Raw genomic sequence first — 26,891 nt, 5'->3', positions numbered from 1 at the left:
GCTCTCAGGACTCATTGAATTTCTACAGATGGTTCAGCCTCCTACAAAATCAGGACACACATTCAATAGCTCACCTTCCACCCTCCAACAGCAGAAGCTGCAATGTTTCGGTGTCCAAATGTTCTGTAGCTACCCATGACACCAGCACCCTCAAAATACAAAGAGGTTTCCTTATCCCCTTTGGGAAAAGTGAAATTTGGCTAGAGAGTAGAGCAGCTACAGCCACTGAAATCAGCAGCCTGACCCTCTACTTAATTTCCAGCCAGGTTCTCAGGAAGCACCTCTGGGAGTCAAGCCTCAGCAGCGGCACGCTAGCCTCATCCACAGCAGGCAGCAGCATCACGATGCAGGTTTCAGACCCTCTGTTAATGGACACCTTCCATGCTGTTTGCTATAATGCGTTCTGGAAAATGCAACTGCACATACATTTCATCAACAACCATTCCACTTACTGTCGTGCAGCACTTAAGAGATCATGGACACTATACAAACACAAAAATTATTTTCCTTTTATCAATTATGGTCCTAACTGTCTCAAAGAAGAGCAGAAACGGACTGCTGCTGACTGCAGCAGTACTTCTTTTACTGAAAACTTTTAAAAAGTGATATTGTAGCAGGTGTCACTAAAGAAGGAAAAAAAAAAAATCACAGTAATTTTACATACCCTGTGTAGGTCTCACTACAGTTCTTAAATTTCTTGAGAATTTTCTGCTTAAAGCAAAAACCCATGAGGAGGCAAAAGGACTATTAAGACGAAAGTCAGGGACATGATGAAAATCTTCCACCCCCCAAAAAGCCATCGGTTGCCCCTATCTGACCAAAGTGTTCATCTGGGTATTCTCATCTCCCCTAACTCTATTACCCAAGCACGCCTGTAGCATCTCTTCTTCTGACTGAAGCACATCTATGTCCACTACACAGACAAATCCAAAGTTCAGTCAGTTGGCTGCTGAAGTTTGACCGAAAAAGAGCCATACACAGACAGAAGGAGCTTCCCCGGCAGTCTGCTCTGTCCTGGAGACGACCTGACTCTGCCCTACAGCACAACCACTTCTTTCTTCTCCAGATAACAACAGGGTGCTGCAACAGCCACCTTCCCTGGAGACAGTCTCACCCATTCCTCAGCCTTGAGAAACGAATGGCTGCCAAGGAAACCCTCAACGGTTTCACCCTAAGGATGCAGGGCCACACATCCGACATCCCACCTTCCATGACACAGCTGTGCAGAAAGGGAACAACTATAAAACACCACCAGCGGCACCACAGCAAGTCCTGAAACACTAGTCACAGTGGTTTTGCACCGCTTCACAGTATCCAAGCACTGGCCTCAAATCAAAAGCATGAGACAAACATCTGCAGCGTGACAGCGATGGGTATGCAGGACCACAGAAGTCCAAATCATCTGGTTTTGTAGCTTCTCCTATCAAGCAGACACGGAAGTGCCCAGGGTTACCTTGGCTGAAGCGGTGTGCCTGGTCCCTCTCACGCGGCTGGCTCCCCAAGGCCCCTCATCTGCTCTGCCTTCGGATGCTGCCCAAGCCACACTGAGGAGACAGGTGGGATTCCACGCTCAAGGGACTCATTCAGAAAAGGATCTTCCAAAACCAGGGCTCGCAGTCCTTCAGCAACAACTGCACATGAAGCTGTGCTGCATTACCAAGAGCCAGTTGTTATTCCAGCAGGAATAATTAAAAGCATGATGCAAGATGCACATAAATATTCAAACCCACGCTGTCAATTCTGCACTCAGACGGGAATCCAAACTCCCAAACCCGCTGGACGAGTCTAAGACCAGATGATGGCAACGTCAGCCACCGCCAGCCCTCACCTGGCTGTGCACACAGTCTGGGGCGCCAGCCAGCCGGTCAGACTTCACCCACCCGCTAAACACCCAAATGACTTGTGATATTATACGGATGAACTCTAGCCCTATGTAAGCATGCTCAAGGTGAGGAATTTGGGGGGGCAGGTTTGCCTTCCTTCACTAGTGACCAGATCCAGCTGGAGTCACAGCTGGTGCCACCTTCCACACCAAGGATGGAAGAAGAAAATGAGGAACTGTGGCAGAGGGAAAGGAATAATGTCGGTGTTGGGGAAGGAGGAGGTGGGTAAAGGCGGACACAGGGCAAAGGAGCAGAAGCAGCAGGCGAGCCTTGAGAGCCCACAGAGCTGCAGCAAGCAGCTCGATCTGAGGGGAGGATGCCACCACCACCGCACAGACACATCCTTGAAAATGCTATTCCCAGGTACAAAAAGAAAATTTGTGTACATTACCCTGCACTTAGAATCTCCATACTAAATCTAGGCAGCAGCAGCACAAGCCTAGGTCCTGCAGGAGATTTATCCAGGCATCTCAGCAGCAGAAGACCCTCCCCAAGCCTGAAGCCACCCACCACTGTCCCACACCAGAGCCACTGTCCCCCTGCACTGTCAGGCTTCCCCAATTATTTAAACCCTTCTGCTGAACCCTGTCACCACCGGCTCGTGTGACAGTAACAGCTGCCGACCTAAGAGCTCACCCCACAATTCGTCCCATTAAACCAGTTGTTCATGAAGAGCAGCCCTTTATCCAGAAAGCAAGCGACTCCGTGTTCTAATTGCACGCTGCAATGCGACAATTGCACAACTGGCTTTTTGCCTTGCCAAGACATCTACAGCAGAAAGAATAATGTATCATTAACAGATATTTCCTGAAATATTGGTGTTACAGCCACATTTCTTACTCAATTACCAGTGTCATGGCTTTTTTTTTTTTTTTTTTAAACAAACCAGATCGAATGCAAATTGGACAAAACAATGCTGGAGAACAACCGAAGGAAAGTATTTAGATGAAAAGAAAACCTTGCCTCGCAGTGTTACCCAGTCCTGAAATGCAATAGGGTTACCAAGAGCACACGGCAGCAGAAAGCAGCAGCACAGCTGTATGGCAAGGGACATGAGAAAAAAGAAAAGTATGTCTGTGTGGCACAACTTCCCAAGAACCTCTAACAAAACACAGCAGGAGAAAAGAGAAATGAGCTTTGGTATTTCAGGGCCCATGGTGATTTTCTAACTTCTGCAGCTTTCCGGTAGCTGAAGATCATGACCTGTAGGTCATGAGTCACAAGTTTACAGGGAGACCAAAGGAAATTTGCTGTTATGTTTTCAAGTGTGTGTGGTGTACAGGGGGGTGTGAGAAGGTGCAGGGACAATGCAACTCCATTAAAAAACACACTTTTGTTTGGGTGCTGCTCCCAAAGCATGTCAGCTTATTGGTGAGCGGAGAACAACTGTTAGTGACAACGCCACAAAACCCAGGGCAAACCAAATCCAAACCTCAAAAGATATTTTGGTGCAACCAAGTTGAAGGTCATATAACACAGACCTTCACCTATAACCGTGCAGAGGGTGGCAGGCCATTTCAGAAAGGAGCAGCTCAGCAAGGCTCCAGCTCTGGCCAGCAAGAAGATTATCTGGCCATTGCATCCCAAAGAATGAAAAACAATTCGCTACTTTATACAACCATCATTCAAACAGTATCTCAAAACCAAAAATAATCCTGTTTTCAAGTTCTTCTGGGAACAAAGGGAGTCAGAGGCACAGCAGTGTCTGCCAGCCACATGTCCCCATTGCCTCCCAGGTGCTGGTGCTCACACTCCTGCCCCATGGCCACCAGGAGCCCAGAACAGAACCACCAACACTGGGAAAATTATGAAGTGTGCATTTCACAAACACCTGCTCTGCACAAGTATAAAAAGCTAAATCATTCCGTTCATTCTTGCTGCAAAAGAAAAAAAAAAGAGGTACAACCTTAAAGATTAACGAAGGCTTTAAAACTTGGACTACTGAAAGCTCACAACACCCAGAGGCTGGTAACACACGTTGTGCTAAAGGATTCCCAAACTCTGGCTGCCCTATTTCTCGCCCCATCTATTCCTGGAGGCTCCTTCAGATGGGAATTTTCCTTGAGCACCCAAACAAACGGAGGGACACCAGCTCTGCCCACACGCGCTCCATCAGCGGCAGACAGAAAGGAAAGCGGGTGACGTGCCCTCCCAGCAGCTCATCACATCGCCGTATGCTGCCCGATCCCGGTCCTCTGCTCTCAGCACCAGAGTTCACCCACAAGAGAGGTCAATCGCGACGATGAGAGGATCATTTACCCATCCAACAAGCGGCATTGGTACCTTCTCCCAAGGCTCAGCTGCTCCTGCCTTTGGTCTGATGCTTCTTGGAGCTGCTGGAAGAGAAAGAGTGACTTGCTCAGGCAAGAAAAGGCGGCCAGGACACACAGACAGCCTTCCCCAGCGCTAAACCGGGGTGGGGGTAAGCGTCAGCGGGGCTGCAGGCGCTCCAGACGCTGGGCTCCTGTCAAGCTTCGTGGAGATCATCCCCGCCCGACCCGGGGATCCAGGAATTCTCCCACTGCACGATTCTCTTCGACTTCCCACGCCAGCTTTTGCCAAAGCTCCTGCTTCCCGCCTCCAGCTGCGACATCCGCGTCCCTCCCCACCCCGAGACCAAGGGCACCATCGCCCAGCGCAGGGGGAGAAGGAGGGGGAGAAAAAGGAGAAAAAGGAGAAAAAGGGGCGAAGAGGGGGGACGGGCGGCCACAGGCCCGGCCCCACGGCCGCCCCACACCCCCTCCCCTCCCGCCCAAACACCTCAGCCCCACAGCTACCCCGGGGACGACCCACCCCGCCTCCCCCGGCCCCTCGCCCCGTACCTCCGCCGCTCCAGGCTCCCGCTCCGCCGACCCCCGCCGCTGAGGCCGAGCCCGAGCCCGGCCCCGGCCCCGGCCCCGGCCCCGCGGCCGCTGCACCTGCGCGACGGGGCGGCTCCACCCACGGCGGGGCGGGGCCGGGGCGCCCACGTGACGGCACGTCGCCCCGCCCTCCGGGCAGGGCTTTGTGCGCAGGCGCGCTGCTGCGCTGTTGAAGGACGGGGCGCGCCTTGTCGGCGCCATCTTGAGTGTGGGCGCCGGGTTCTTAAAGCGGTACGCTCCTCGTTCTGCAAGGAGGGGCGGCGGGGGTCCCCTGTGTGAGGCCATGGCGCGAATCGCACCTCCACCCTGCCCCTGTCCGTCCTCCCCCACCTCAGACTCCCCCAACACTCACCACCCTCATCCCTGGCCTCCCCATCTCTGCCCCCCCATTGTTGGCCCACCCCACAGAAGACCCCCCCCATCGCTGACCCACCAGCAAAGACTCCCCATGGCTGACCCCCCCCCCCCATTGCTGCTGTCCCCCTGCCATTGCAGACCCCCATCATTGCCCCCATCACTGACTCCCCCATCACTGGCCTCCCCAGCAGAGACCCCCACCCCATCATTGACTCCCCCCTTCCCATTGCTAACCCCCCTATTGCTCACCCCCATCTCCCCCAGCTGGGCTGGGGGTCCCAAGGGTCCTGGCGAGATTCTCTGCCCTCCTCCATGAGCCCCACTGGGACCCCCCCCCATGCTGGGACACCCCCCCCATGCTGAAACCCTTGGGAAAAATCCCACCCCATAGGTGAGGAGGGCTGGACCCGACCCCAATATCTCTTGCTTTTCCCTGACCTCAGCTCATGCGACACCACCCAACCCCAGGCTGGGACATCGCTGCTGCCAAACTGCTTGTGGGGGGATGTTTTTCACCTGGTCTTAAAAATAAGTGTCCCTCCTTCCCTCGCCCACCCTTCCCCCTGGCCACCGCGGCGGAGTCGGGGGGACACGGAGGAGTGTCTCTCCCTAAACACCGCCAGCTGGAGAACACATCCTTATACATGAAGGGGCACTTTCCAGCCCCCCGAAGTCTGACTGTGATGGGAAGCCTGTGGGAAAATGCCCACAGGAATGGGAAAGTTTCCAGCTCCAGGAATACTTGTCCCTCCCAATTAATTAAATACTCACAAAAGATGTTAGTGCTTTCCGTGACTCGCAGACAACCTGTCCCTTGGCACCAGCTCGCTTGCCTCGGTGCCCCCATCCCTGCTTTCCGTGCCATGCTGAAGGGGAGCCGGCCGGACCCAGGGAGGGTCCACTGGGGCAGAAAATACATAAGACGGAAGACAGGTGGGTTTAAAACAAGGGCTCGATGTCGGGAAAACACAGCTTTTTACCCAAGGTCTGCTCTGGCTTGTGGCATGGCCGCAGAGGACAACCCCACTGACAACAGCCTGCCCCAGGCCAGCACCGGACCCCCTGAGCCAGGGCAGAGGGGAGGGGCTGGTGGCTCTCCCTGCTTCCCCAGAAGGCTCCATCCCTCCCGTCCCCCAAAGCGGACAAGTCTGGAAGAGAAAAGGCAGTCCTAAAACCATCCTAAACCCAGCACCCCTCCACTTCTCCCCACCCAAGCCCCACCAGATGGGCACCTCAGGGCTCTGGGGGCTAAACCCAGCTCCCCCCCAGCCCAGACCCCCCCAGGTTTGGCTGCACCCACTGGTCTCTGCCTGAACCCTCCCCGTAAACCCCCTCATGCCAAACTGGGGGCACCATCAGAACAGAGCACTGAGCTGCTGCGTGAGCTGGGGAGGAGGGAGAGCCACAGTGCCTCAGTTTCCCTTCTTCCCACCTGTGTCCATAGGCCAAGCACTTTGATGGAGGACTCACAGGTAGCAGTTTTTATGGGGATTCCCCGCCCCGGCTTCAGCACATGAACATCCTCAGCAGCACTAAGCTCCTCGGAGCAGCAGCTGGGGCAGTTATGGGTCATGCCCCCAGAAGGAGCCAGCGCCCACCAATGCAGCCCCACCATCAGAGCCCACCTCCCAGTCTATCACCAGTCCCACCAGTTAGCCTGGGGACAGGCAGTAGTGGGGATACTGGCAGCACTAGAGGGCAGCAATGGTGCGGGCAGGAGCTGCCCGGCCAGGCAGAGCCCACCGCCAGCCAGGAGCACCGTGCTTGAGCTCCCTGGGTATCCCTTGGTGGCCTTGGACCTCCTCCTCCGATGGAGACTGGCTCAAAATCTGGCTAGTTTATTCTCTGGGCCTGGAAGCGTGGCCGGTCCCTGCTGGGAGACAACCCAGAAAAGCACGAAGCCGTGCTGAGGACGCGGTGGGATGATGCTCCTGGAAGAGGACCAAGGATCTGTCTCATTCCTGAGGCTGAGTCTGGTAGTAGACAGCCCTGCAGGCATGAGAGGACCAGGGCAGGGCAGGATCCAAGCCCCTGGCTCTTCCCTTGTCCCAGGAACAGCGGTTCACTGAGCTGGGGAGTCTCTGCGAGCTCCCAGCTCCAGCTCGGATGGAGATGCACAGATGCTGCACAGATGTGCTCGCTTCCCTAAGGAACGTCTCCTCAGATGGCACGTGGGAAGATGGCCCTACATCTCTTCATTGAAAGGCTTCACCAATGCCCTGTTACCCTCGGACCTCCTGTGTCCCACCAGGAGAGGTAGCAAGGAGGGTGAACGTCACAGTGGGGCTGGCAACGTTCCCGTTTTCAGGACGTGGGAGAAGAGACATCTTAGTTTTACCATAACGGTGACCCTAGAAGATGGCACCAGCATCATGCCATGGAAGTGAAGATCCTTTAGAAGAGGAAGACACTGCCTCAAGTCCTGATCAAGCGAAGATAAAGTTCATCTGATCTTCTCTGTGATGACATAGCTCATCCAGGCTCCCCAGGGGATTAATGCCAAGAAATGAGCCCCAGCTCCTCTGGCCTCAGCCCCAGGCAGTTCTGCTGGATGCAGCCAGCCCCACCACGTCCTTGTGTACAGTGTGGTGCTCCCACCCTTTAGACATGCACGGAGCTGGGCTGTGCTCTCAGCCCACCTCCAGGAGCAGCAGCAGGAGCAGGGGCTACTGGATTTGGCCTTCCACCTTCCTCCCCACTCCGTGCTCCAGGCATCAGGGCTGATGGAGAGAGGCAGGCGGGCAACACGTCCCTCCCTAGGGATGGTGAGAACCCGTGTCCTGCCAGCACACATGGCAGCAGCGAGTGGGTCTCTCCTGCCCTGCTTGCTGGTTTGATCCCTTTCTGGTCCCCTTCTCCAAGTTACTGTCCCCAGATCTGGGAAATCCTGTGTGCCCCACAGAGTTGGTCCTTGCCCTCAGGACTCCCCAGAGCAGCCCCATGTCCAGCTCCTGCAGGACTGTGACCTCCACCATTTTCCCATTAAATGAACTTCTTTTTTTTCTCCTGTAAAATCAACATTTTTTTTCACATTTGCATAGCATGCAAAGGCCTGGAAGAATCAGAAACAAACAGGTTGGGGAGGTGCAACTTGAAAACCTCAGCAGAAAACAGACTTTCTGCAAAGCAATGGTCTTTGTGAGGGAGGAGCAGGGCTGTGGGGCTGGGGAAGAGAGGGAAGGAGAGGGTTCTGCTCCACTCCACCGCTGTCCCACTTGTCCCGACAGTGACAAGCGCTGCTGCGGTGACTGGGCTGCTCTGTGGAGGAGCTTTAGGAAGAGAAACTCAGACCTGGAGGTACTTGCAGACACTCCACGGGCAGAGCTGCAGGGACTGGGAAGGCAGACCCCATCCCTGATTTCCTGCCCATTGTTTTCTATGCCGCTTGCCCAGGAGCTTCACCAGAAGTAAGAAAAAAAAATCCCCCGGCTGAATGTGAAAGTCAGACCCATCACATAAAGGCAGGGCCAGCCCCAGAGCTGCCTGCCTTGTCCCCAGCTTGCTGGGAAGCTGCTCAGTTCAGGGAAACAGGAAGCCCTGAAATAGCAGAAGCTGGAAACACGTGGCCGTGGCAGGGGGAACGGAGCTGGGAGCATCCAGCGTCCCACCACCTCACCTGCACAGCCCCTGGTTTGCCCCTTGGCATTGTTTTGTGACAAACCTGCTGCCCTTTGCCTCCCGTGCCGCTGCAGTTTCCTTGTCTCCCCACCCACCTCATCCCAGCAGACCCCAGTCCAAAGCACTGGGTGCTTTGGGAGCCATCCCTGCCATGCTCTGGGACACCCTGGATCTGGCACCCCACCTGGAGAGCGCACCCAGAGAGAGGTCCCAGTGATGGGTGCAGCCTGCCGCTGCTGCCTGCAGAAGGCACGGCCTCATCCTGCTGCTAACAGAGAGCTCGGCCCCGTACCCTCCTGGGGTACCCTGTAAAGACAGAGGTGATCCTCAGAAAGGAAGCAACTGGCTTCTCTTCCAACCCCACGACGCGACCGTGCTGGGATGGAGCTGCTGACCCAGGTGGGGCAGAAGGATGGGGATGCTCTGGACCACGTGAGGCTGCAGGGAGGATGCTGCTGCTTCATCCACCTGATATTTGCCTTCAGTGGCTACCTCCAATATCTACCCAGCATCGGCCTTACAAGTACTGACAGCCAGCACGCAACTGGAAGCCAACAGATAGCAAGGAACACACCCCCAGAAAAAGCAAATATCACAGCAAAATGGGAAAAAAGGTGAACTTTAAACATGCCCTACAGCAGTAGTGCAGGCAGGATGCAAAAACTCATGGGACACAGTAAGGAAAGGAGCATGTGGCTGGGCATCATGCTAACCAAAGCATAAAGAATTACAAGGGAAAAAAAAAAAAGATATTTCAAGTCCAAAGATCATTTCATGAATAGACTGCTAGCCTCTGGGTGCAGAAAATCAGGGGTGATTATGTTGAGGAGCGTTATTTGCAGGCTTAGCCCCCTGCTTGAATGCAGGCTTGGTGCCAAGGAATGGTGACAAAGGGCTGGACCCTCCTGGTATTAGTTTAATGAGTTTAATTATGAGGTTAATGCCAGCTAAGCCAGCAGGGAGCCCTGGCCCAGATCAGCTGTGTTCCTCTGTTCTCCCTTGAGCTTGCCCCAACCTGGGCCGGTCTCAGCTACGTCAGCCAAAGGGTTTTGGCTGGGATGGAAATCGGGCTCCTGCCCCACAGTCCGGGGCTGCCCAACGTTGCTGCTGGTGGGGACAGCAGGAAGGCAGCTCCTAACGAAGCAGAGGGAAAGGCGGCAGGAGAAAACCTGGAGAGGCAGGATAACCTTTCCCTGCCGTCATCCCGTGCCCCAGACGTGCTCTGCCACCGAATGAAATACCGCTGGCCAAGAAGCACGTGAAGCTCATCAGTTCCCCGTCCCCAGGGACAGCCAGTGGCCAGCCCCTGTCCGAGCAGAACAGAACAATCCCGGGAAGTGACCCGGGCAGGCGAGGGGACAGGATGCCGTGCTGGCCGCCACCGCCAGCATTGTCTCTTTGGATACCTGGGGGATGAAGTCAGAGCCCAGTTCGCTATGGACGAGCAGGAGGTGGGGGTTGAGTGGGGAACAGCAGCCAGGGGGAAAAAAAAACCACCACAAAATCCCTCTGATTGCAGGCACCCACCTCGGTCTCCATCTGGGTGAAACCTCAGCAAGGACCTGGAGAAGCTTGTCTCCTCTCATCCGGGGATGCTGGCATCCCTGGGGGGGAAAGCACCCACTCCACACCGACCACAGTTGCACCACTGCTGAGGAAACCTCCCAGCCCTCTTCTGCAGCCTGGTCTGCAGGCACAAGCCTCCAGGCCACCCTGGACAAACCTGGCCCATTGCCTGCCCTGGCAGCTCTTAAGGATAGCATGCTGTCTCCATGGACTGCCAGGTCACTGTTGACCTTCCCAGGGGCTGCCCCGAGGCACCCAGAGGTGGGGAACATCCTTGGGGTTTCCTTAGGGCACTGGTGGTGGAAATCAGAGCGGAGGGTGTAAAGCAGGAGCAAGACCCACAGCTCTGGTTGACACCAGTACTCTCTGCAGCCTGGAGGGACGCGGGTTGGAGCCAGCATCCCACTGTGCGCTGCGGGGATGAATTTGAGCACTGAAGGGATTCACACTGGGGTGGTCCTTCAGGCACTGGTTGGAGCAGGGATGCAGCTCACGGTCAGGTCCCGCAGAGCCGGTGCTCCTTCCCGCTCCCCCCAGGATGGGACCCCCAGGGGCGCTCCCCTCACTGCTGCCAGCCGGCCAGCCCTGGGAGGGGGGAATCTCACACCCTCAAACCAGCATGGGATGAGCTGGGGTCTGGGCTGGTGAGGAGAGATGAGCTGGGCTTTTGGGGGGGAAATGTGAACTACAATGAGAGCTGTGCCTGGCCCCCCCCCCCACTCTCTACCTCCAGCCAAAAAGCATACTGGAAAATATGCTTTTAAGTCAGGACGTGCAAGGGTCCTACTTCTCCTTTCCCATAAATGTGGAAAGATCTCCCCTCAAAACACATGAGAGGGCTTGTCAGGAAAGAAAGGAAGCAGCAGACGGCATCCCCAGGCTTAGGTTATCTCCCAAAATAGTTAGAGCCTCTTGCATCACCACAGCCAGGCTGTCTGGGCAGCCAGGGACTTCCCTTCCCCAGAAGGATGTGGTTCCCCTCTGAAATGCAGCGTGGCACAGGCGTCCCCAAGCACACACAGCCCTGGGCAGCACCACACGAGTGTCCTCCTGGTTGCTGGAGGAGAAACCCCAGCTGGAGCTGGCGGAGCTCAGCACTCGGGAGAGGACCGGAGAGCCATGGTTACATGAGGATGAAGAACTTTTGGTGGGACTACTGAGGTCCTGACCCAAATCTTTCTGCAGTTAGATGTCGAGCCCCTCTTGCTACTAGGTTTTAAGCTCAGCAAGAGCAACAGCTCTTTGCCATGGTATTTTAGTGAAGAAACACCTCACCTCGTGCCTTTCTCAGGGCTAACCCAGTCAGTGGGGTGTGATGAAGGAAATTCAACCTGTAATTTCTTTAGGGGAACTCTGGTGACTCTTTTTACACCCACAGAGGCTGGGGAGGTCAGAACATCAAGCCAGGGCAGGCTGAGGGACCGTGTCCCGCTCCATCAGCCTCTGTGCACAGACAGAAGCCCTGATATGTGCGTGCTTGTCCTGCCTCCCCATAAGTCTTGAAGGACACCTCCATCCAGCAAAAGGCACCCCATCCCTTCTTCCTGAGGGAGGAAGAACACAAGGAGGCACAAGCAACATCTGCCCAGAGGTGGTCTCTTTGGTGGTGGCCACCAGGGAGGTTTCCGGCTGCCCTCTGTGCAGCAAGGGAGGGAGGTAGCTGGTTGCCAGCTAGCCTCTGTGTGGCCACTTTTGCTAAATGTCTCACCTCCATGCCACAGCCTGGCTGTTCGGGTCCCCAGGACGCAAAGAGATCTGGCATCACAGCTGGAGGTGAATGCTTCCAGCCTGGAGAAGGGGGCTTACCGAAGACGCTATGAAAAGAGCGTATGGGACCTACTGCTGGAGTAGTGCCTGCTCTGCTAGTAAATAACCACCACTGTTTCTGGAGAGGCTGGGTTTGCAGCTGGGCTTGAAGAAAAAGGTGCAGGCAGGAGGCCTGTGCAGTTGCCTTGGCTCCGGTTAGCCACTTCCCGTCCCTCGGCAGCCCCGCGTGCGCTGCTCTCGCTTCTAAGAAAACAAGCAAGCAGTTAGCAGGCAGCAGGATTCGGGGCGGCGAACGCATGGCTGGAAGCAGTGGCAGCCTTGGAGGTGGCCCCATGCAGATACCACGTCCCTGCTCCAGCCTGGCTGGGGCTGGGTTTTGTCTGCACTGACCGTGGTGGGATGGGGGGGGCTGCAGCCCACTTTCCCTGCTCTCTGATGCCTGCATCCCGACCAGCCTGGACCAGCAGCTCCCAGCTGATGCTGGGGGCTGCAGCATCCCATGGGCAGTGCTGCTCAGGGGCTGCCCATCCCTCGCTCCTCCAGTACCCTTAGCTCCTGTTGCCTCCAGAGGGTGGATTCCCACCCTGGAAGGTCCAAAGCGCTCTCAAGACTCTTTGCAGAGCCCCACACGAAGTCCAGCCTGCCCCTGTGGCTCCTTGGCCCTGGTCCAGCCTCCTCCAAACTGCTGAGCAAAGAGGGCCCCAGGGGAGGAACTGACATGTTGCAGGACGTGCTCGTTCACGCTGATTATTTTTGCAGCACCTGCACCGCACGTGCACACAGGGGCCATCCAGCTCTCCACACTGAGCGCCTTGGTCAGCCTCAGCCCTCCCTGCTCTTGGGTTTTCAGCCACCCCGTGAGCGTGGCCGGTCGACTGTGGTCCCCCCAGGCTGCACAAACAGCCCTTGGACAACTGTCCCCCCCCCAGTGGATGCCATAGCCCCCATCTCAGTGGCACTCTGCCGCCCAGGTGTGTCCCCAGTCCCTGCCCAGGGTCCCTAGAGGACCTGCTGGAGCCCCTGTGCCCAAAGGGGGTCTGCTTGCAGCGATGTGTATGAGACCGTCCCTGGGGTTTAGGCTGAGCATCGCCATTGCTGCTGTTGTGGGTGCAGGCTGGGCAGGACAGCGCTGGCATTAGGTCCCATGTCACCCCGCCACCCACATGTATCACTGGCACTGTGGGGTGCCCAGTGCCAGGTCCACCGTCCTCCCAGCACCAACCCAAGCAGCTGCTGACAGCTATAACATTGGGCGCAGGAGGTACCACGAGCCCTGGAGAGGATCCTGAGCAACGCAGGACAGCTCAGCCTCATGGCGCAGGCAGCACCCACGTAGCCTGCCCGATTCGAGGGGCTGGAGGAAACCGGGGGTGAAACCCAAACCCCTCTCCTGGCAACCCCCACAACAAACAACCCCTCTGGAACTTCGCCGAGTCTGTTATTTTGCTGCAGGGGGTGTATCAGCTGCAGCAGATTTGGGGCTTGAAAGTATTTATGTCTGCAGCTGCTTAGCAACGTTTGCAGACGCCGCACTGGTGCGAGCTGGCGAGCGGCACCCAGGGAAGGCGACGGCATGGGATTCCCCAGCCCCGCACCGAGCATCGCCGTGACCCAGCCAGAGACCACGCTGTTGGGTGGGCCGGGGGTGGTGTCTTAAAAAAAAAAATCCCCTTCCCACACAGGCTGGTATGGTGCTTGTGATACCCAGAGGCAGAAAGGGACTGTGGGTGGAATAAATACAGGAGTCAGAGCTAGATTGCAAGGGCAAAACGCCTGCGTGCAATGACTCAGAGGGGAAAAAAAAAGAAATGTCCTGACTGACACTGGCTTTGCTGCCATCACCAGTGTGCACGTCAGGGACAGTCCCCACAGCTCCTGCTGCCCTGGTCCCATTGATGTGGGCTGAGATTCCCCCCAGAGCGGGGTGCTCTGGCCCCTGTGGCGCAGCCGAGCATCACCAGCCACATCTCCAAGCATCACTGCCGCCCCCGGCCCCACCGCACTGCTCCCACCCCCATCCTCTGGCTGCCCCTCAATGGGGCCGGGGGGGTCTGTTTGGGAGGCAGATCAGCGGCCACGTCACCCAGCATGGGGAGAGCGATGGCAGAAAGTGTCACCGTGTGTGACCTGCCCTGCGCAGGGCTCTGCTGGGGCTGCTCAGAAGCTTCCACCACACTCCCGAGCGCCTGAGTTTGCAGGATTAACGTGTGTTCAGCAGACTTCTGTGGCAGCGCTAAGCCCCAGGCTGGCAGATTAGATGACCAATATCCTCCTGACCAGCACCCCATGAACCAAGGGGTGAGGGAAGAAGCTAAAACCGCCTCGTTTCCTGCTCAGACAGTTGCAACAGAGCCACACGTGGCCCTGCGCCACACGGACATCACAGGGAAGGAAGGGCAGCACTGCCAGCCCAGAGACCAGCAGAGCCCCACGTTCCTCCTTTCCCCTGAGCTCCTCCCGGTCCTCCCACTGCTCACGGGGCAGCTTCTGGGGAAAGGAAACCCAGGGGTGAGACTGAGCATCCCTCACAACTGCCGAATCTCACTCCAAGCTCAGCTTCCCTCCAGGTCCATTCGCCCATCGGCAGCACATTCTGCCTGCCCCACCGAGCCACTCACCCGGCAGGGACCCAGCCAGGCGGGGAGTCCCCCCACACCACCCACAGCAGAGGGGCTGCAAACCCACATCCCCCGGGATCTATGTTCCTGGGGTTGCTGCAAGTGGCAATAACCAGAGGAAGCGTCCCCAGGGCACGTCCGTTAGGAAGCGGGACCCCCAGAGCAGTGTCTGTGGGCAGCATCACCCACCCCTGTCTTTTTGGAGCACATTAGAAACCACCCACAGCTGCAAACCTGGCTCTGCAGCAAGAGACTTTGTTCGCCTCTCGTTTCTTTAGGCCAAGCAAGAAATAACTCCCTGTAATGCATCTTTAGGGTAAAGTAGGTGGCTTTTCAAAAGAGAGTATCAACAGGAGCAGAGCAGGTCCCACACCACCCCAGGAACAGGTCCCCAGGGCCTCCTCCCACCGGAGCGAGAGGAGGGGGCAGTGGCTCATCCCCCCTAACAGAGGGAGGTGGAAAGGGATGGATGCTGCCCTCCTCTCCCACCCCCACGCTGTCCAAGAGCCAGACCCCGTGTGAAGGGATGTCCAAGCAGCCGCCATGGCCATTTTACCCACCCTGCAGCTCCTGATGAGCCCCCGCCATGGCTGCGTGGCTCCAGCCCTCCTCTTCCCCCCCCCAGCAGGGTCAGGGCCACCAGGCAGGCTGGATCCAGCAGCCAGGCTCCCTGCCGGCTCCTGGGATTCCTCCAGGGAGACCCAAGCTCACAGACAAGGGTTTGCCCCAACCAGGTAGGGCATTTTCCCAGGGGCTCACAAGGCAGTAGGAGGGTTTGAGTCCTGGGGACACAACGCAGGGAGCTTCACTAATGTCCCCCCCAAGCAGACCCGGCTCCCTCCCTCTGTCTGTCCATCCATCCCTGCTGGCAGGGTCAGAGCTCAGAGCACAGCAGCCGCAGGCAGAGGGTAGCCCAGCTTGCCTCATGCTCTGCCGCAGGCAGGGAGGACCAGGGGGTCCCCTACCCCCCTTCAGGCAGACAAATGCTGCTTAATTTGCTTCCCTGAGGCCTCTGCCCCCCCCCCCCCCCCCATCTCTCTGATGCCCCACTGGCTGACAACCCCAGGGCTAGGGCACAGCAGAGGCATGCCTGCTCCCACCCCTGCAGGCAGCTGCGGAGAAGAGAGGAGCCCATGGGAAAAGCCTGGACACACACACACAGACAAGCACAGAGACTTAAAATCCCGTTTATAAAAACACATCCCCCCTGTACAGCGTTTAACATCCTTTTTACAGTATTTACAGCAGCAGTCAGGGCAGAGGCACTCGGGGTGCAGGCAGGGGCCTTATCTGAGGCTACCTGTGCCAAGCGAAAGGCCAGCAGCGGTTGTCACTGCCTGCCACAGACGCTGCTGCGGGAACAGATTTTCCTGTCCCAGGAGGGGACAGCAAGGTCTCACTGATGTGCTGAAAGCAGATCTTCCCTAAAAATCATCCAGGGTTTCTCCTCTGGCTTCAACAGCAGCATAGACACCCCCCCCCCAAACCCACTCGGTCACAAGAGCTGCCAGCCCCCCCTTGTAGGGCAAAGCCTGGTGCCCCCAGCGAGAGCTCGTCCCATCTCATGCTGGCAGAGTCCTGCCCTGCACGCAGGAGCAGAGCAAGGCCCAGCCACCATCACAGCCCAGCTGCCCGTCCCATTGCCGGATCAGTCCCCGCTTGCGGCCGGCACTGCCTTTCCCCGGCGCGGAGCAGCGTGGCACGGGAGAGCTGTCGCCTACGTGGGTGGTGGGTGGCGGGGGCACAGGAGCAGAGGGTGCGTCGGGGAGGCACGGGGCTCATCTGCTGTGGATCCTCCTCTCCGGACTCGCCACCAAAACCACATCTCACATCTCTGCAGGACAATCAAGGGGGAAGATTGGTGAGATGACTGCTGGGGGGGGGGCTGCACAGTGCACTGGACCTGCCCAGGTATCACCAGCAGCAGGTTTAGAGCAGAAATCGGGGGGGGGGGGGGGGGCTCTGGTTCCCTTCCTGCTTCACTGCCTCCCAGTATGGCTCAGGGCCAGCAGAAGCAACGCTTTCCCCCAGCCACGTCATTTTGGACACTCAGAAGGGAAGGGAACAGATACTCAGAACTGTGACTTTTGCAGCCTGTCTAGGGTGAAATACTTCTTTTTTTTAATTTTATTTTTTTTTAAATCAAGTTCTCTGTGCTTCCAGCCTGTCACCCAGGGACCCCTTTGGAGAGGAAGTGTGGCCTCTGCCTCAGTTTCCCCAGCAAGGAAGCTACTGGGGACCAGCCAACCTCACAGAACTGCAGAGCTGCCTGGGTAAAGCTGCCAGAGATGCCCAGCACGGCATTATCACCTGCCCCAAGGGCAACTGCAGCCGAGCCCTTTGTCAGGAGAAAAACATCTGCAGGAGAAGACTACGACCCATCCCATCCGTGCTCCCCGAGGGCTGGGATTCCCCTCTCTGCCACCGCACAGACCCTCTGAAGCTGTTCCCACTCCACAGATGCAGAAGTCTCACTCTGAGACCTGCCCACAGCTTTGCTCAGTGCTGACACGCCCCAAGGGGCACTACCGCAGGCATGTGTTAGGTGGTACTTATCAAGTCTGAATCCTCACTTTCCTCCTTCCAGATGGGATATTTCCACAGGGCTGATTTTTTCCCAGGCTGGGGTATACCACAAGGAAAAATACTCTTCTCCTTCTGCTCACTTTCCCCCCCATAGCAAAGAAAAGCCTTTGAGCAGCAGTTGGAGGGATGCTGTAGGCAGAGAGCCACAAGCATCTGTACATCTTCCTGAAAATGTCAATAGCTCTGCAGGTTGCACTGTTTGGCCACCGTTTTTTGCAGGCCTTCGTCGTCAGGACCAACCTGGCCTTCACATCCCCAAACCCCTCCACCAGGACAGCACTGCCACCTCCACTTCACCCATTGGGGGAAACTGAGGCACCAGAGAGGGAAAGACACTCAAGCAGTGGAATTTCTGCCCCAGCTGAAAGCACTTCAAGGGGGATGGGAGGATGAAATCCAGATGAGCTCCCCCCCGCCAAGAAGAAAAGACAGAAGAATTCCACCCCTGCAGCCAAAACCAGGCTCTAAGCTCCCTGCAGTGGGAGCCCCAGCTAGGACAGGTGCTGGGCCAGGCTCTGCCAAGCCAGAAGCAATGGAGAAGCCCCAGCCCAGGCGTTCTGCCACACTGGATGCAGCTTGGGGCTCAGGAAGTGCACGGATCAGAGCTGTGTACGTACCTTCCAACACTTTATCCAGATCCGCAATGAACTCCTCCAGCTCCTGCGTGTCTCCGAGCTTAGCTAGCAGAGAGAAACACACGATCAGGTCTCTCCCATTCCTTCACACGAGCTCTAATTTAGAAGAAGAAAGATTCCTACCCCTTGCTTCTAACCACAATTGCTCCAGCTGCCTGCTGCTTCTGTACCAGCCAAGTGCTGCCTGGCAGCGGTGGGAGGGGGTTACGGGGGGGGGGCTGCGCATGCAACAGGGCCTGATCACTGCACAGCTCAGGAATAATCCCAGCCAAATGCCTCCGAGCACAGCATCTCCGTGGGTCAATGGACTTCTGTGGGATTACAGCCCACCCTTGTATCCAGCTGCTGAAGGCATCAAAACAACAGCATTGAACCTTTCCAAGCAGTTGCCCAGCACCACCTGGCTCTGGAGTCCCACACTCACATGGGGCTTAAGGGCAGCTCTAGCATCACCCATCCCCAGGGCAGGGTGCTCCCCCCACCCCTGTGTGCACACATAGATCAGGGCTGGGAGTTACAGAGCTGAGGAGCAAGGGGTTTCACCAAGGACGCTGCTTGAGGGCAGCACTGGCAGGAAAACCCCAGGACTAACTCTGACCTGCAGACACACAGTATTTCCACCCCTTACACTCCCTCTGACCTGCAGACACGCAGTATTTCCACTCCCCACACCCCCCTCTGCCCTTCACAGCCAAAACCCCACACTTCCTCTGCCCCTGATCTCAAGCCCCAGCTCTGGGGGTAGGATGGTGCCCACAGGTATCACGCAGATCAGCATCCCATAACCCAGCCAGTGGCACTTCAGGCTCAGTGTGGGGGAAAGCGGAGAGGCAGGGCACATCCTCCCACGCACACAAGGTCAGTCAGCAAGGGCTCACCTGAGGCCAGAGCTGGATCGATACATGGTGGGAAGGGTGCTCACCTTCCCTGTGCTGTCTCATCCCTGCACAATCCTGCACTTCCCAGGTCAGGAACAAAGCCCCTCGCTGTGACCCTCCTAAATAGACCTCTGGCTAAGTCTAGCCTTGACTGGAAACATGCCAATCCACCTTCATACCTCTTCCAGGATCCAGCCGGGACCCCAGGGCTCATTCCCACCTCCAAATCCTGTAGGGCCCCATTGGCACCCCCCACGCAGGGTAGCCCATCACTGCTGAGCCAAGCCAAGCATACAGAAGGAAGCCCTGGCAAACTGCCCTTCAGACAGATCTTTCAGCCTCACCTTTGGAAGGGTAAGCATTGGCAGGGGTGTTGAGGTCCTCCTCGCTGGAATTAAGACTGCTCCCTGGGGACGTGCTGGTACCTGCAGATTCAAAGCATCAGTCACTGTCTGCAACTACAGGCACCTTATAAACAAGTTGCAGGACCAGGGACCGATCATGTGTGTGGCATAGGGTCCTTGGTTCACCCTCACTCTTGGCCAGCCCATCTACTCTCCACCCGCTGCAAGGAATGCTTGGAAAAAGGGAACTGAGCTCCTCTGCCAGGCCAAACAGCACCCGAGGCTGCCTGGGCATGGCCACAGGGACCCCTCAGGGTTATTACAGCCAACTGGTTCCCTCTGAGCTCCTGGTAATCTCAAGCCTTGTGCAGTCCTGCAGCAGCCGCCCCAGCAGAAGGAGCCCCAGCAGAAGTTGGCAAGTCCTGTGCCAGGATCCAGTGGTCATCACCTCATGCTACCCATCCAGCCCTCAAGGGATGAGTCGGGTGGGTAACTCAGAGGTGGGATCAGCTGGAAGTGCTGTGGTTTTACCATGGAGGAACCCCCAAGCTCCCAAAGCAACTCCATCCTGATGGACACCATCCTCCCCCAGGATCTCTCATTCCCCAGCCCCGGACTCACTCTCCAGCTCATCGATGCCACTGTCATACACGCTGTGTCCTGCTTTCCTCTTCAGCTCCTCCAGGTGCTGCTCATACTGACAGGCAGGGCCTCGGTCAAAGTCCTCTATCACCTCATCAAACTCCCGCAGCAGGTCACTGAGCTCATCAGCCATCGCTGGGGACAAGAAGTCAGTGGAGGGAAGGGTTTGGGGCAGGCACCAGGCAGACAGCCCCAGCAAAAGCCTCTCGGGAGCAGTACCGGGCTGGGGAGGGGGCAGACCCAGGCTCCGGGCCCCCTCTCTGCGGGCAGGCTGCCAGCGCTCGCTCCTTACAGCAAGTTCAGGGCTGACATTGCCTCTCAACTCCCCCCCCCCAGAGCTCTGAGCACATCCAGCTCCCTGGACAGCTCGGCCATCCTTCCAGCTCATCCCACAAGTGAGCAGGGGCCCAACCCAGTAAGAGCTGGTCCTAAACAGGCAAGGTTCTTGGTCCTGAACCCAGCTTCTTCCTCTGCCTTCGGGGAAGTTACGGCAGGGCTGAACAGGGGCCCTGGACCATGCTGAGCCTGGGCGACCAGCAACAACAGCACACCGCAACCTGACAGCGGAGCAGGGCAGCGAGCCCAGCAGCTGCTCCCCAGGGATGTGCCGCTTACTGCCTCCGGATCCGGATCCGTCCCTGGGGAGGCGAGGCGAGGCTGGAGCGGTCACACAGAGACGCTTCAGAGGGCTGAAAATACCAGCACAGCCGGCGGAGAGGAGACGGGCGAGGGCCAGCCCTGGGCTCAGGCTGCCTCTGAACCAGCACACGCGGGACGGGGCCACCAGTGGGTTTGTGGAGGCGGCAGCGCTGGTGAAAACTCAGGGGAAAACCCGATGGAACCCCAGGCGGCACACGGCGGGGGCGGGGGAGGAGCAGGTGGCCACAAGCCAAAGCCGGGAGCCTCCGTCCCGCAGGCTGCAAACCGCGTCCTGCTCCCCGGGGATCTCCCCACGGGGGGCTCAGCAAGGCGGGGGGGAACAGGATACGGGTGCAGAGACCCTTCGGGAGCTGGGCCCGGGGGGGGGGCTCTGGGGAGGCACGGCACGGCACTCACCGGCGGCTCGGCGGACGGACGGACGGACGGACGGACGGGCTCCGGTGCGGGCGGCAGCAACGGCGGGTCCTGCCGGGCGCGGCGGTTTTAGCCCCGCGCGGGTGGGGGCGGTGGGCGGGGCGGGGGAGGGGCGTGGCCGCAGCGCCCTGGAGGCTCCGCCCCGCCCCGCCCTACCCCGCCCTGCCGGATTGCGGGACGGGACCGTGGGGTCCCCGTCGGGCCAGACCCCTGCGGTCTCCGTGGGTCACCCCCCCCCGCCCCGTCGGTGCCCGGGCCAGGGTCTCCCTAAGGACACGGGGTCTGGGTGGCGGGGGTGTCCCCTCTCCCCCGCGGGGCTCGCCTCGTCTCCACGCTCTGATGGTGCTGGGTGATGCCCGGGGGCTGGGGACCTTCGTCCTGTGGAGCCCGGTGGCCAAAGCCCTTCCACGCAACGGCAGCCGCGGGGGGATCTCCCGAGGTGGAAAGCCGGCTGCGGCATCTCTCCGGCCACCCCCGCCTCCTCCTTGGCCCTGATCCCTTCTGCACAGCAGGAGGCTGGTCCAGGCGAGCTTCTCCCTAGGCCGGAGCTGTTCTTGAGATCCTCAGGTTTCCTCCCAGGTGCCTTGTTTCCTTCCCTGCATCGTTGTCCATCCACCAGAACATGAAGTCCTATAGGATGACTTTTCCACTTGTGTTCACTTTCCCTCAACCAAGTTTCACCTCCTTTCCTCAGAGCTCACCCCTCCTTCAGGCTTTCTGTGTAACAAAGTCACCTCTCAGCATGCCAGAATGGGCTTTGCTGTAGATTTTCTTTCTCTTGTGTTTTAACCTCTCCTATGCCTGCTTGCCCCACGCAGGCCCAGCTGCACAATATTGCTTCATAGTCTACAATCATTTCTGCCTTTGTGTCTTCTGCTGAGGTCTGCCCTCTGCTACAGAGCTCTGGAGACAAGAGTAAGAGGTCCCCAACAAGTCACTTCTCTGCACTCACGAGCTCTACCTTTTCTTCCCTGCCACGAGTGAAAAGCCATCGGATCTTCTGGTGGCATTAACCCAGCAACTGTTGGGGGGGGCGAGAAGGAATGCAACAGAGGCAGATGTTCCCTCATTCTCATGTGCTGGTTTGGAAAAGGCAGATTCAGGCTGTGCTTGCTTTTTATCGAGGCTATGTGCCGCTAAGTGCCTAAAATATCTTCAGACCATCACAGTAGACCATCTCTCTAGGTTTAGGATGCCTTGGTGAATTCAGGAGCCCAAGGCTTTTTGCCATCTCTGAATCAGCCCAAGCGAGCATCCTCCAGTTGGGTGAGCAGGTCACAGGGGGAGATGACAGCCTCTGGAGAACACAAGGGCACTCATGTGCTTTCTAGCTGTGCTGGCCTGGGGTTTTCTTTAGCTCTTAATCCTTCTGCACCTAACCACCAGCGAATGCTGACACCTTGGCGGCTCCGTGAGCGAGGTGATCCAAATGAGCTTCTCTCCTTCAGCTTTACTAGTGAGTTTTCAAGTCAAGAAGTTTGCGTCTGGGCAACACTCTACAACACACTCCCACAACTGATAGCTGCAGCAAGCATCGCCGCTTAGCCCAGCACTGAGTAATTCCAGCACCAACAGCTGGTGAATGAAGAGGTCCTCAGCCATGAAACGCTGTCTCGCTGCTTGTGGCAAGAGCAAATACTGGAACATCAGCCAGAGACCTTTGCCTCGTGATTTCAGGCTGTACTGGGGACCCTTCGATCTTTCCCACAAAGCAGAGGAAAGCATTCACCGCCCCTTGCCATTAGCTGCTGGCTTGTGGATGGGGACGGTATTTCCTCACAGTGCTTCAATTTCATAGAGTAGAATTATAGAATCATTTCAGTTGGAAAAGACCCTTAAGATCATCAAGCCCAACCATAAACCTAACACTGCCAAGTCCACCACTAAACCATGTCCCTAAGCGCCCCATCTACACATCTTTTAAATACCTCCAGGGATGGTGACTCCACCACTTCCCTATGCAGGCTGTCCCAGTGCTCAATAACCCTTTCGGTGAAGAAATTGTTCCTGATACCCAATGTCAACAAAACCTGGCTGCCTGCATGGGCTCCCATAGGTACAGGAGGGCAGGCATTACAGGGGAGAAGAGTCTAGTTATCACATTATTGCAGATGGAAAGTATCTTTACTGTTTATCTCCATTTTTTTCATGTTCTGGGTAACCATACCCATCAACCAACACCAGCAGTGTCCCTAGTTCTTCCCAGTGTGGGGTGGTGCAGGACATGATTTTGCCCCTTGCAATGCAGAACCAGTATTCAGCAGATATTGCACATCATTACCTGAGATGCCATTGGGAAGCTGTATTAGAGCAGGCTCACCAGCTGCAGTGGGAGTGACCCAGCTCTGGTTTGCCATGCCCCGGTCTGGAATATTCCACGGTGACTGACGCAGCCTGGTGAAGGCTGGGAACCGCAGGCAGTTCCTCTCATGCTGGGTGGTGAGGGATGCTCAGCCAGCTTTGGGCTGCTTCTGCTCCGCATCTCTTGCTCTCCCTCCAAAGGCAAGAAACATTCTCCTGGTCGACCTGTGCTGCCCATCACCAGCAAAACACTGCCCTTGCTGCTCCTTCATCTGACAGCTCCTTTCAGCTGGGATGAACTCTCACTGACTTCTTAGGTCAAAGAAAACCAAGTATTGATTCCGTGGTACCCAGCACTGCTTCAAGAGACCAGGGCAATATTATCTGTCAGGTGAGTGTGACCCTTTCCTCTCTGGATTTAAGCCCTCAGGCAGTTTCTCTGGTCTCAAAATACAAATAAAGCAATGCTTTGCTTGGAGGATCTTCTTTTGAGTCATTTATGTTCTTTCTGTTTACCATGGGAACTTGAGTTGATAAGTGTTACATGATGCCATGCGATATGTTTACACATGTGCGTATCCTGATCAGCAGTATAAGGGAGACACATGGGTTAAAAAAAAAAATAAGAAAAAGGATCCTGCTTTCTTTGCTGTTGACTGTAAAATTACTCACTCGCTCATGAATCTGAGTAACTGATCCCACTGCTGCAACTCCCTGTTGCACCCTTCTTAAGGCCTCTAAGCTTGACTTTAGCTGTAAAAACCCCTCCAGTGCTGAGTGGCCCCAGACGGTTTTGGTGGTGTTGGTGCTAACAACCAGCCAGCAACCACCCCCAACAGCAACCCACCCCCCATGCTGATGCTGGGGGTCTAGGAACCTCAACACAGAAAATTCTAGATTGTTTCAAAGGGTGAAATCACAGGTGCTTGCAGATTCAGCTTGGGGAAGAGAGGAAAAGAGCCCAATGATAACTAAATCTGAAGCATAACAAAAGCTAACTAGCTTTTTCAGAGCTGGTCCACAGTGATGCTAAGGCTTTGTGAATGACAGTGCTTTGCAACTGATTTGTAAATCTGGGTTTATTTTGTGAGGCTGAAATAAAACAAGTTATAAGCAAATATTTGTGCATGCCAGGCAGTGACAGCCAGTGTGCTTCTGAGGGAGGAAAAAAGTCTGTGTACTGCTCAGAGGAGGCAATTCCCGGGCAAAAAGCAGTGACGGCCGGTGCTGGCCTGCCCTCAAGCGGAGTTGTTAGCAATATCCTCATCGGCAGCGACAGCCGGTGCTGAGCAGTTTTCAAGTCTTGTGATGCGGTGGTAGAAGTGCCCTACAGTGATTTTTGTATTTTCTGTAGTGAACAGAGAAAGACGGCGTGCTTCCCAGCGAGCCCCCCCCGCCGCCTTCTGCCCACCGTTATGGTGGTAATGTAAAATAAACTTCAAAAGGACTTTGCTTGCAAAACAAAGCAAATAGCTGCCTTCTATTTCAGCATCCCTGTCCCATTGAGATTAGCATAAGCTGGATGGTGAATCTGTGTCCTGTGCAGTGGAAACCAGCTCTGCAGTGCCTTGCACTTCTTCCCACCACCCAGTGGGAGCAGCGTAAAATAGAGAGTGTCAAATCTGAGGGCAGCCAGCCCATCTGTCGGGGAGCTTCAGAGGGATGACTTGATGCTCTTGTACATGCCTGTTGTAATGCCCAGTGATGACCACAAAGCTTTCAGTCACCTTTTAAATCCTTGTGTGGCTTCCAAGGGAGCAACATTCAGAGAGCTCAACTGTACAGTCTTGTGTAGACCTGTCGGCCAAGCAGCTGCAACCCCCATGTCTCTCTCATCCTCAGATGTGGCATAGCTCTGCAGCACTCTTCCCAAGTGCCATGAACATGTTAGAGTTCATATGTTATCACTACAATTTCTCCACACTTAGTTCTTAGAGAGAGGTATACAGCAAAAGCCATGGAAGAACAAATTAAAGCTCAGAGGAATCAAGGGAGAGAAGCCAAAGTGATGTTGGTAGCATCAATCTACGTCACAGCCGCTCTCCGAGTGACTCGCTGAGGTGACAGGGAATGAGGAAATGTTCACTTTGCTTGGGTTTTCCTTTTTTGATACTGAAAAATTTGATCAAAAACATGCAATAGGGTCTGTGTGGAGTTCTCACCATTGACCTCTGTGCCAGATCCGTTGCTCCTGGTAGTAACAACAAGTCAAAGGCACACCTAGAAGCAGTGGCATCAGGTTGAGCTCTGGCCATGACAAGGCATGAAGTACCTTGCTGGTTTTGTGCTCTGCTTGAGATCTTAATGGCAGCCTTGATGCTTCTGGCTTCCTCCTTTATGAGCAGACCAGTGGCTGGAGCTGCTGAAATGCTTGGGCAGCAAAGTGCTTGCAATATTCTCACGATGAACTAAAGGTGGGGGATGCAGGTTTGTGCCATCCTCATCTACTGTCTGTGGCCATCAGTCTTGCCATCACCACAGACAGGCAGTGGGCTCAGTGATGTCTCCAGGACTGCTAGCAGTGGTGTGCCGTCCTCCTTGTCTGTGTCCTTGCACCTCACAAGTTTCCAGACTTCATACCACCACTACTGCACAACTGAGCCTTTCCCTTTCCTCTTCCATTAGAATATGTTCCTCTTTGGTCCCCAAGGAATCCAATGCACAACACGCTTGCAGGGAAGTTCTCCCCGGGATGGCCCATCACTCACTGCACCTATTGAGCCTTATCCATCCATTCCCCGTCACCTAGGACCCCGACACTTCATATTCCCCCATGACAAAAAAGCTGATTTGCAGTCCGGGTTTCAGGCTGGCAAAATGATTTGAGTGCCCTTTTATCCAACTGAAGATATAAAGATTACCTGCTTTCTCTTGGATTCAAAATTCTTGGTGAACATTTGTAACAACTCCTCCCAACCTGAGCATTTGCCCCCTTTCCAATGCTCACCCTCAGTGGGGACACAGAGAGATCCACCATCAAGTCACAGCCAACAGTTACTGGAACACCTTGTCCTTGTTAGCACATTACCGTTAACAGACTCAAGCTGTTACAACTAACAGGAGATAACTAGTCACTCATACCACATGGGACCAACACCGGCCGTTGACTGAGGAGTGGAGAGTCACGCTGACATGCCTGGGGCTTCTAGTAAGAAATTTGGAAGGTGCCCCAGAGGGTCTGCTCTTGCAGCCAGTATAATCCTGTAGTCTGTCTGCACAGAGCAGCCCCTGCCTCATTGGATATGGTGTTGGTAACACAGTTGATGGTCAAGTGTGCTGGTGACCTCAGAAACCTCCCGCAGACTCATGGTGTCCTGAGTTTATCTGCTCTTGCAGACTCAACAGCACTGCTCATCTCTGAGCTTATCAATTCTCGGGAGGCTTTCACCAGCTATCTCTCAGCACACACTTCTCTCTTCAGCCTGCTGCTCTCCGGGAACAACTTCTCCACCCACCCTGACAGTACCCATCCACAGGGGAGGGACCTTTACAAAATAAGAGCTCAGCCCTGAGCAGTACAGTACCTTGAGACAGGTACCATCCACTGGACAGATGCAGATGAGGCTATGGTGGAATACCTCCTCCCTCTCAGGCTAAGGGCACAGAAAGGCTCATGCATTCGTTAATAATCGTCTTGATGCTACGAGGCATAGCCAAAGCCATGAAGCTGTTAAGGCAGGGAGGCACACGAGCTGAGCCATGGGCTCCCTGCTCACAGACAGAACAAGGCACCAGCATTGCTGGAGCACGCATCCACACCG

General features: G+C 56.0%; 2 protein-coding genes across 9 annotated transcripts in view; both read right to left on the bottom strand.

Annotated features, from left to right (window-relative positions):
* Nucleotides 1-4,849, bottom strand: part of LOC104314452 (H(+)/Cl(-) exchange transporter 5) — a 44,661-nt gene extending 39,812 nt beyond the window's left edge. The window contains exons 1-3 of one of the 8 annotated variants that reach the window (XM_069810784.1): nucleotides 4,706-4,849; nucleotides 4,143-4,219; nucleotides 1,454-1,648 (exon numbers count right to left, since the gene is read on the bottom strand). Coding sequence is in view for 2 of the 8 variants with exons in the window: in XM_069810782.1 (XP_069666883.1) it covers nucleotides 4,143-4,146 (4 nt within the window). In the remaining 6 variants the exon portion in view is untranslated. The remainder of the gene's footprint in view (nucleotides 1-1,453; nucleotides 1,649-4,142; nucleotides 4,220-4,705) is intronic. The other 7 variants (XM_069810786.1, XM_069810785.1, XM_069810788.1 and 4 more) reach the window with 7 other exon arrangements.
* Nucleotides 4,850-15,841: 10,992 nt separating this feature from the next.
* Nucleotides 15,842-20,918, bottom strand: LOC104310417 (regulator of cell cycle RGCC). Its single transcript, XM_069810780.1, has 5 exons — nucleotides 20,812-20,918; nucleotides 19,735-19,890; nucleotides 19,114-19,194; nucleotides 17,874-17,936; nucleotides 15,842-16,504 (listed from the first exon to the last, which is right to left on the bottom strand). The coding sequence occupies exons 2-5, from the start codon at nucleotides 19,886-19,888 to the stop codon at nucleotides 16,497-16,499; spliced, it is 306 nt and encodes a 101-aa protein (XP_069666881.1). The 5' UTR covers nucleotides 19,889-19,890; nucleotides 20,812-20,918; the 3' UTR covers nucleotides 15,842-16,496.
* Between the last annotated feature and the right edge of the window lie 5,973 nt (nucleotides 20,919-26,891).

The sequence above is a fragment of the Haliaeetus albicilla genome, chromosome 23 (genome assembly GCF_947461875.1).
Source record: "Haliaeetus albicilla chromosome 23, bHalAlb1.1, whole genome shotgun sequence".
Taxonomy (NCBI): Eukaryota; Metazoa; Chordata; class Aves; order Accipitriformes; family Accipitridae; genus Haliaeetus; species Haliaeetus albicilla.
The sequence above is the reverse complement of the archived record's forward strand: the minus strand, read 5'-3'. Positions and strand labels throughout refer to the sequence as shown.

Coding starts and splice junctions, on each gene's coding strand:
- LOC104310417 (XM_069810780.1), bottom strand. CDS start 19,888: ATGGCTGATGAGCTCAGTGACCTGCTGCGGGAGTTTGATGAGGTGATA. Junction 19,195..19,734: donor TGGCATCGATGAGCTGGAGA/GTGAGTCCGGGG, acceptor TTGAATCTGCAG/GTACCAGCACGTCCCCAGGG. Junction 17,937..19,113: donor CAATGCTTACCCTTCCAAAG/GTGAGGCTGAAA, acceptor TCTCTCTGCTAG/CTAAGCTCGGAGACACGCAG.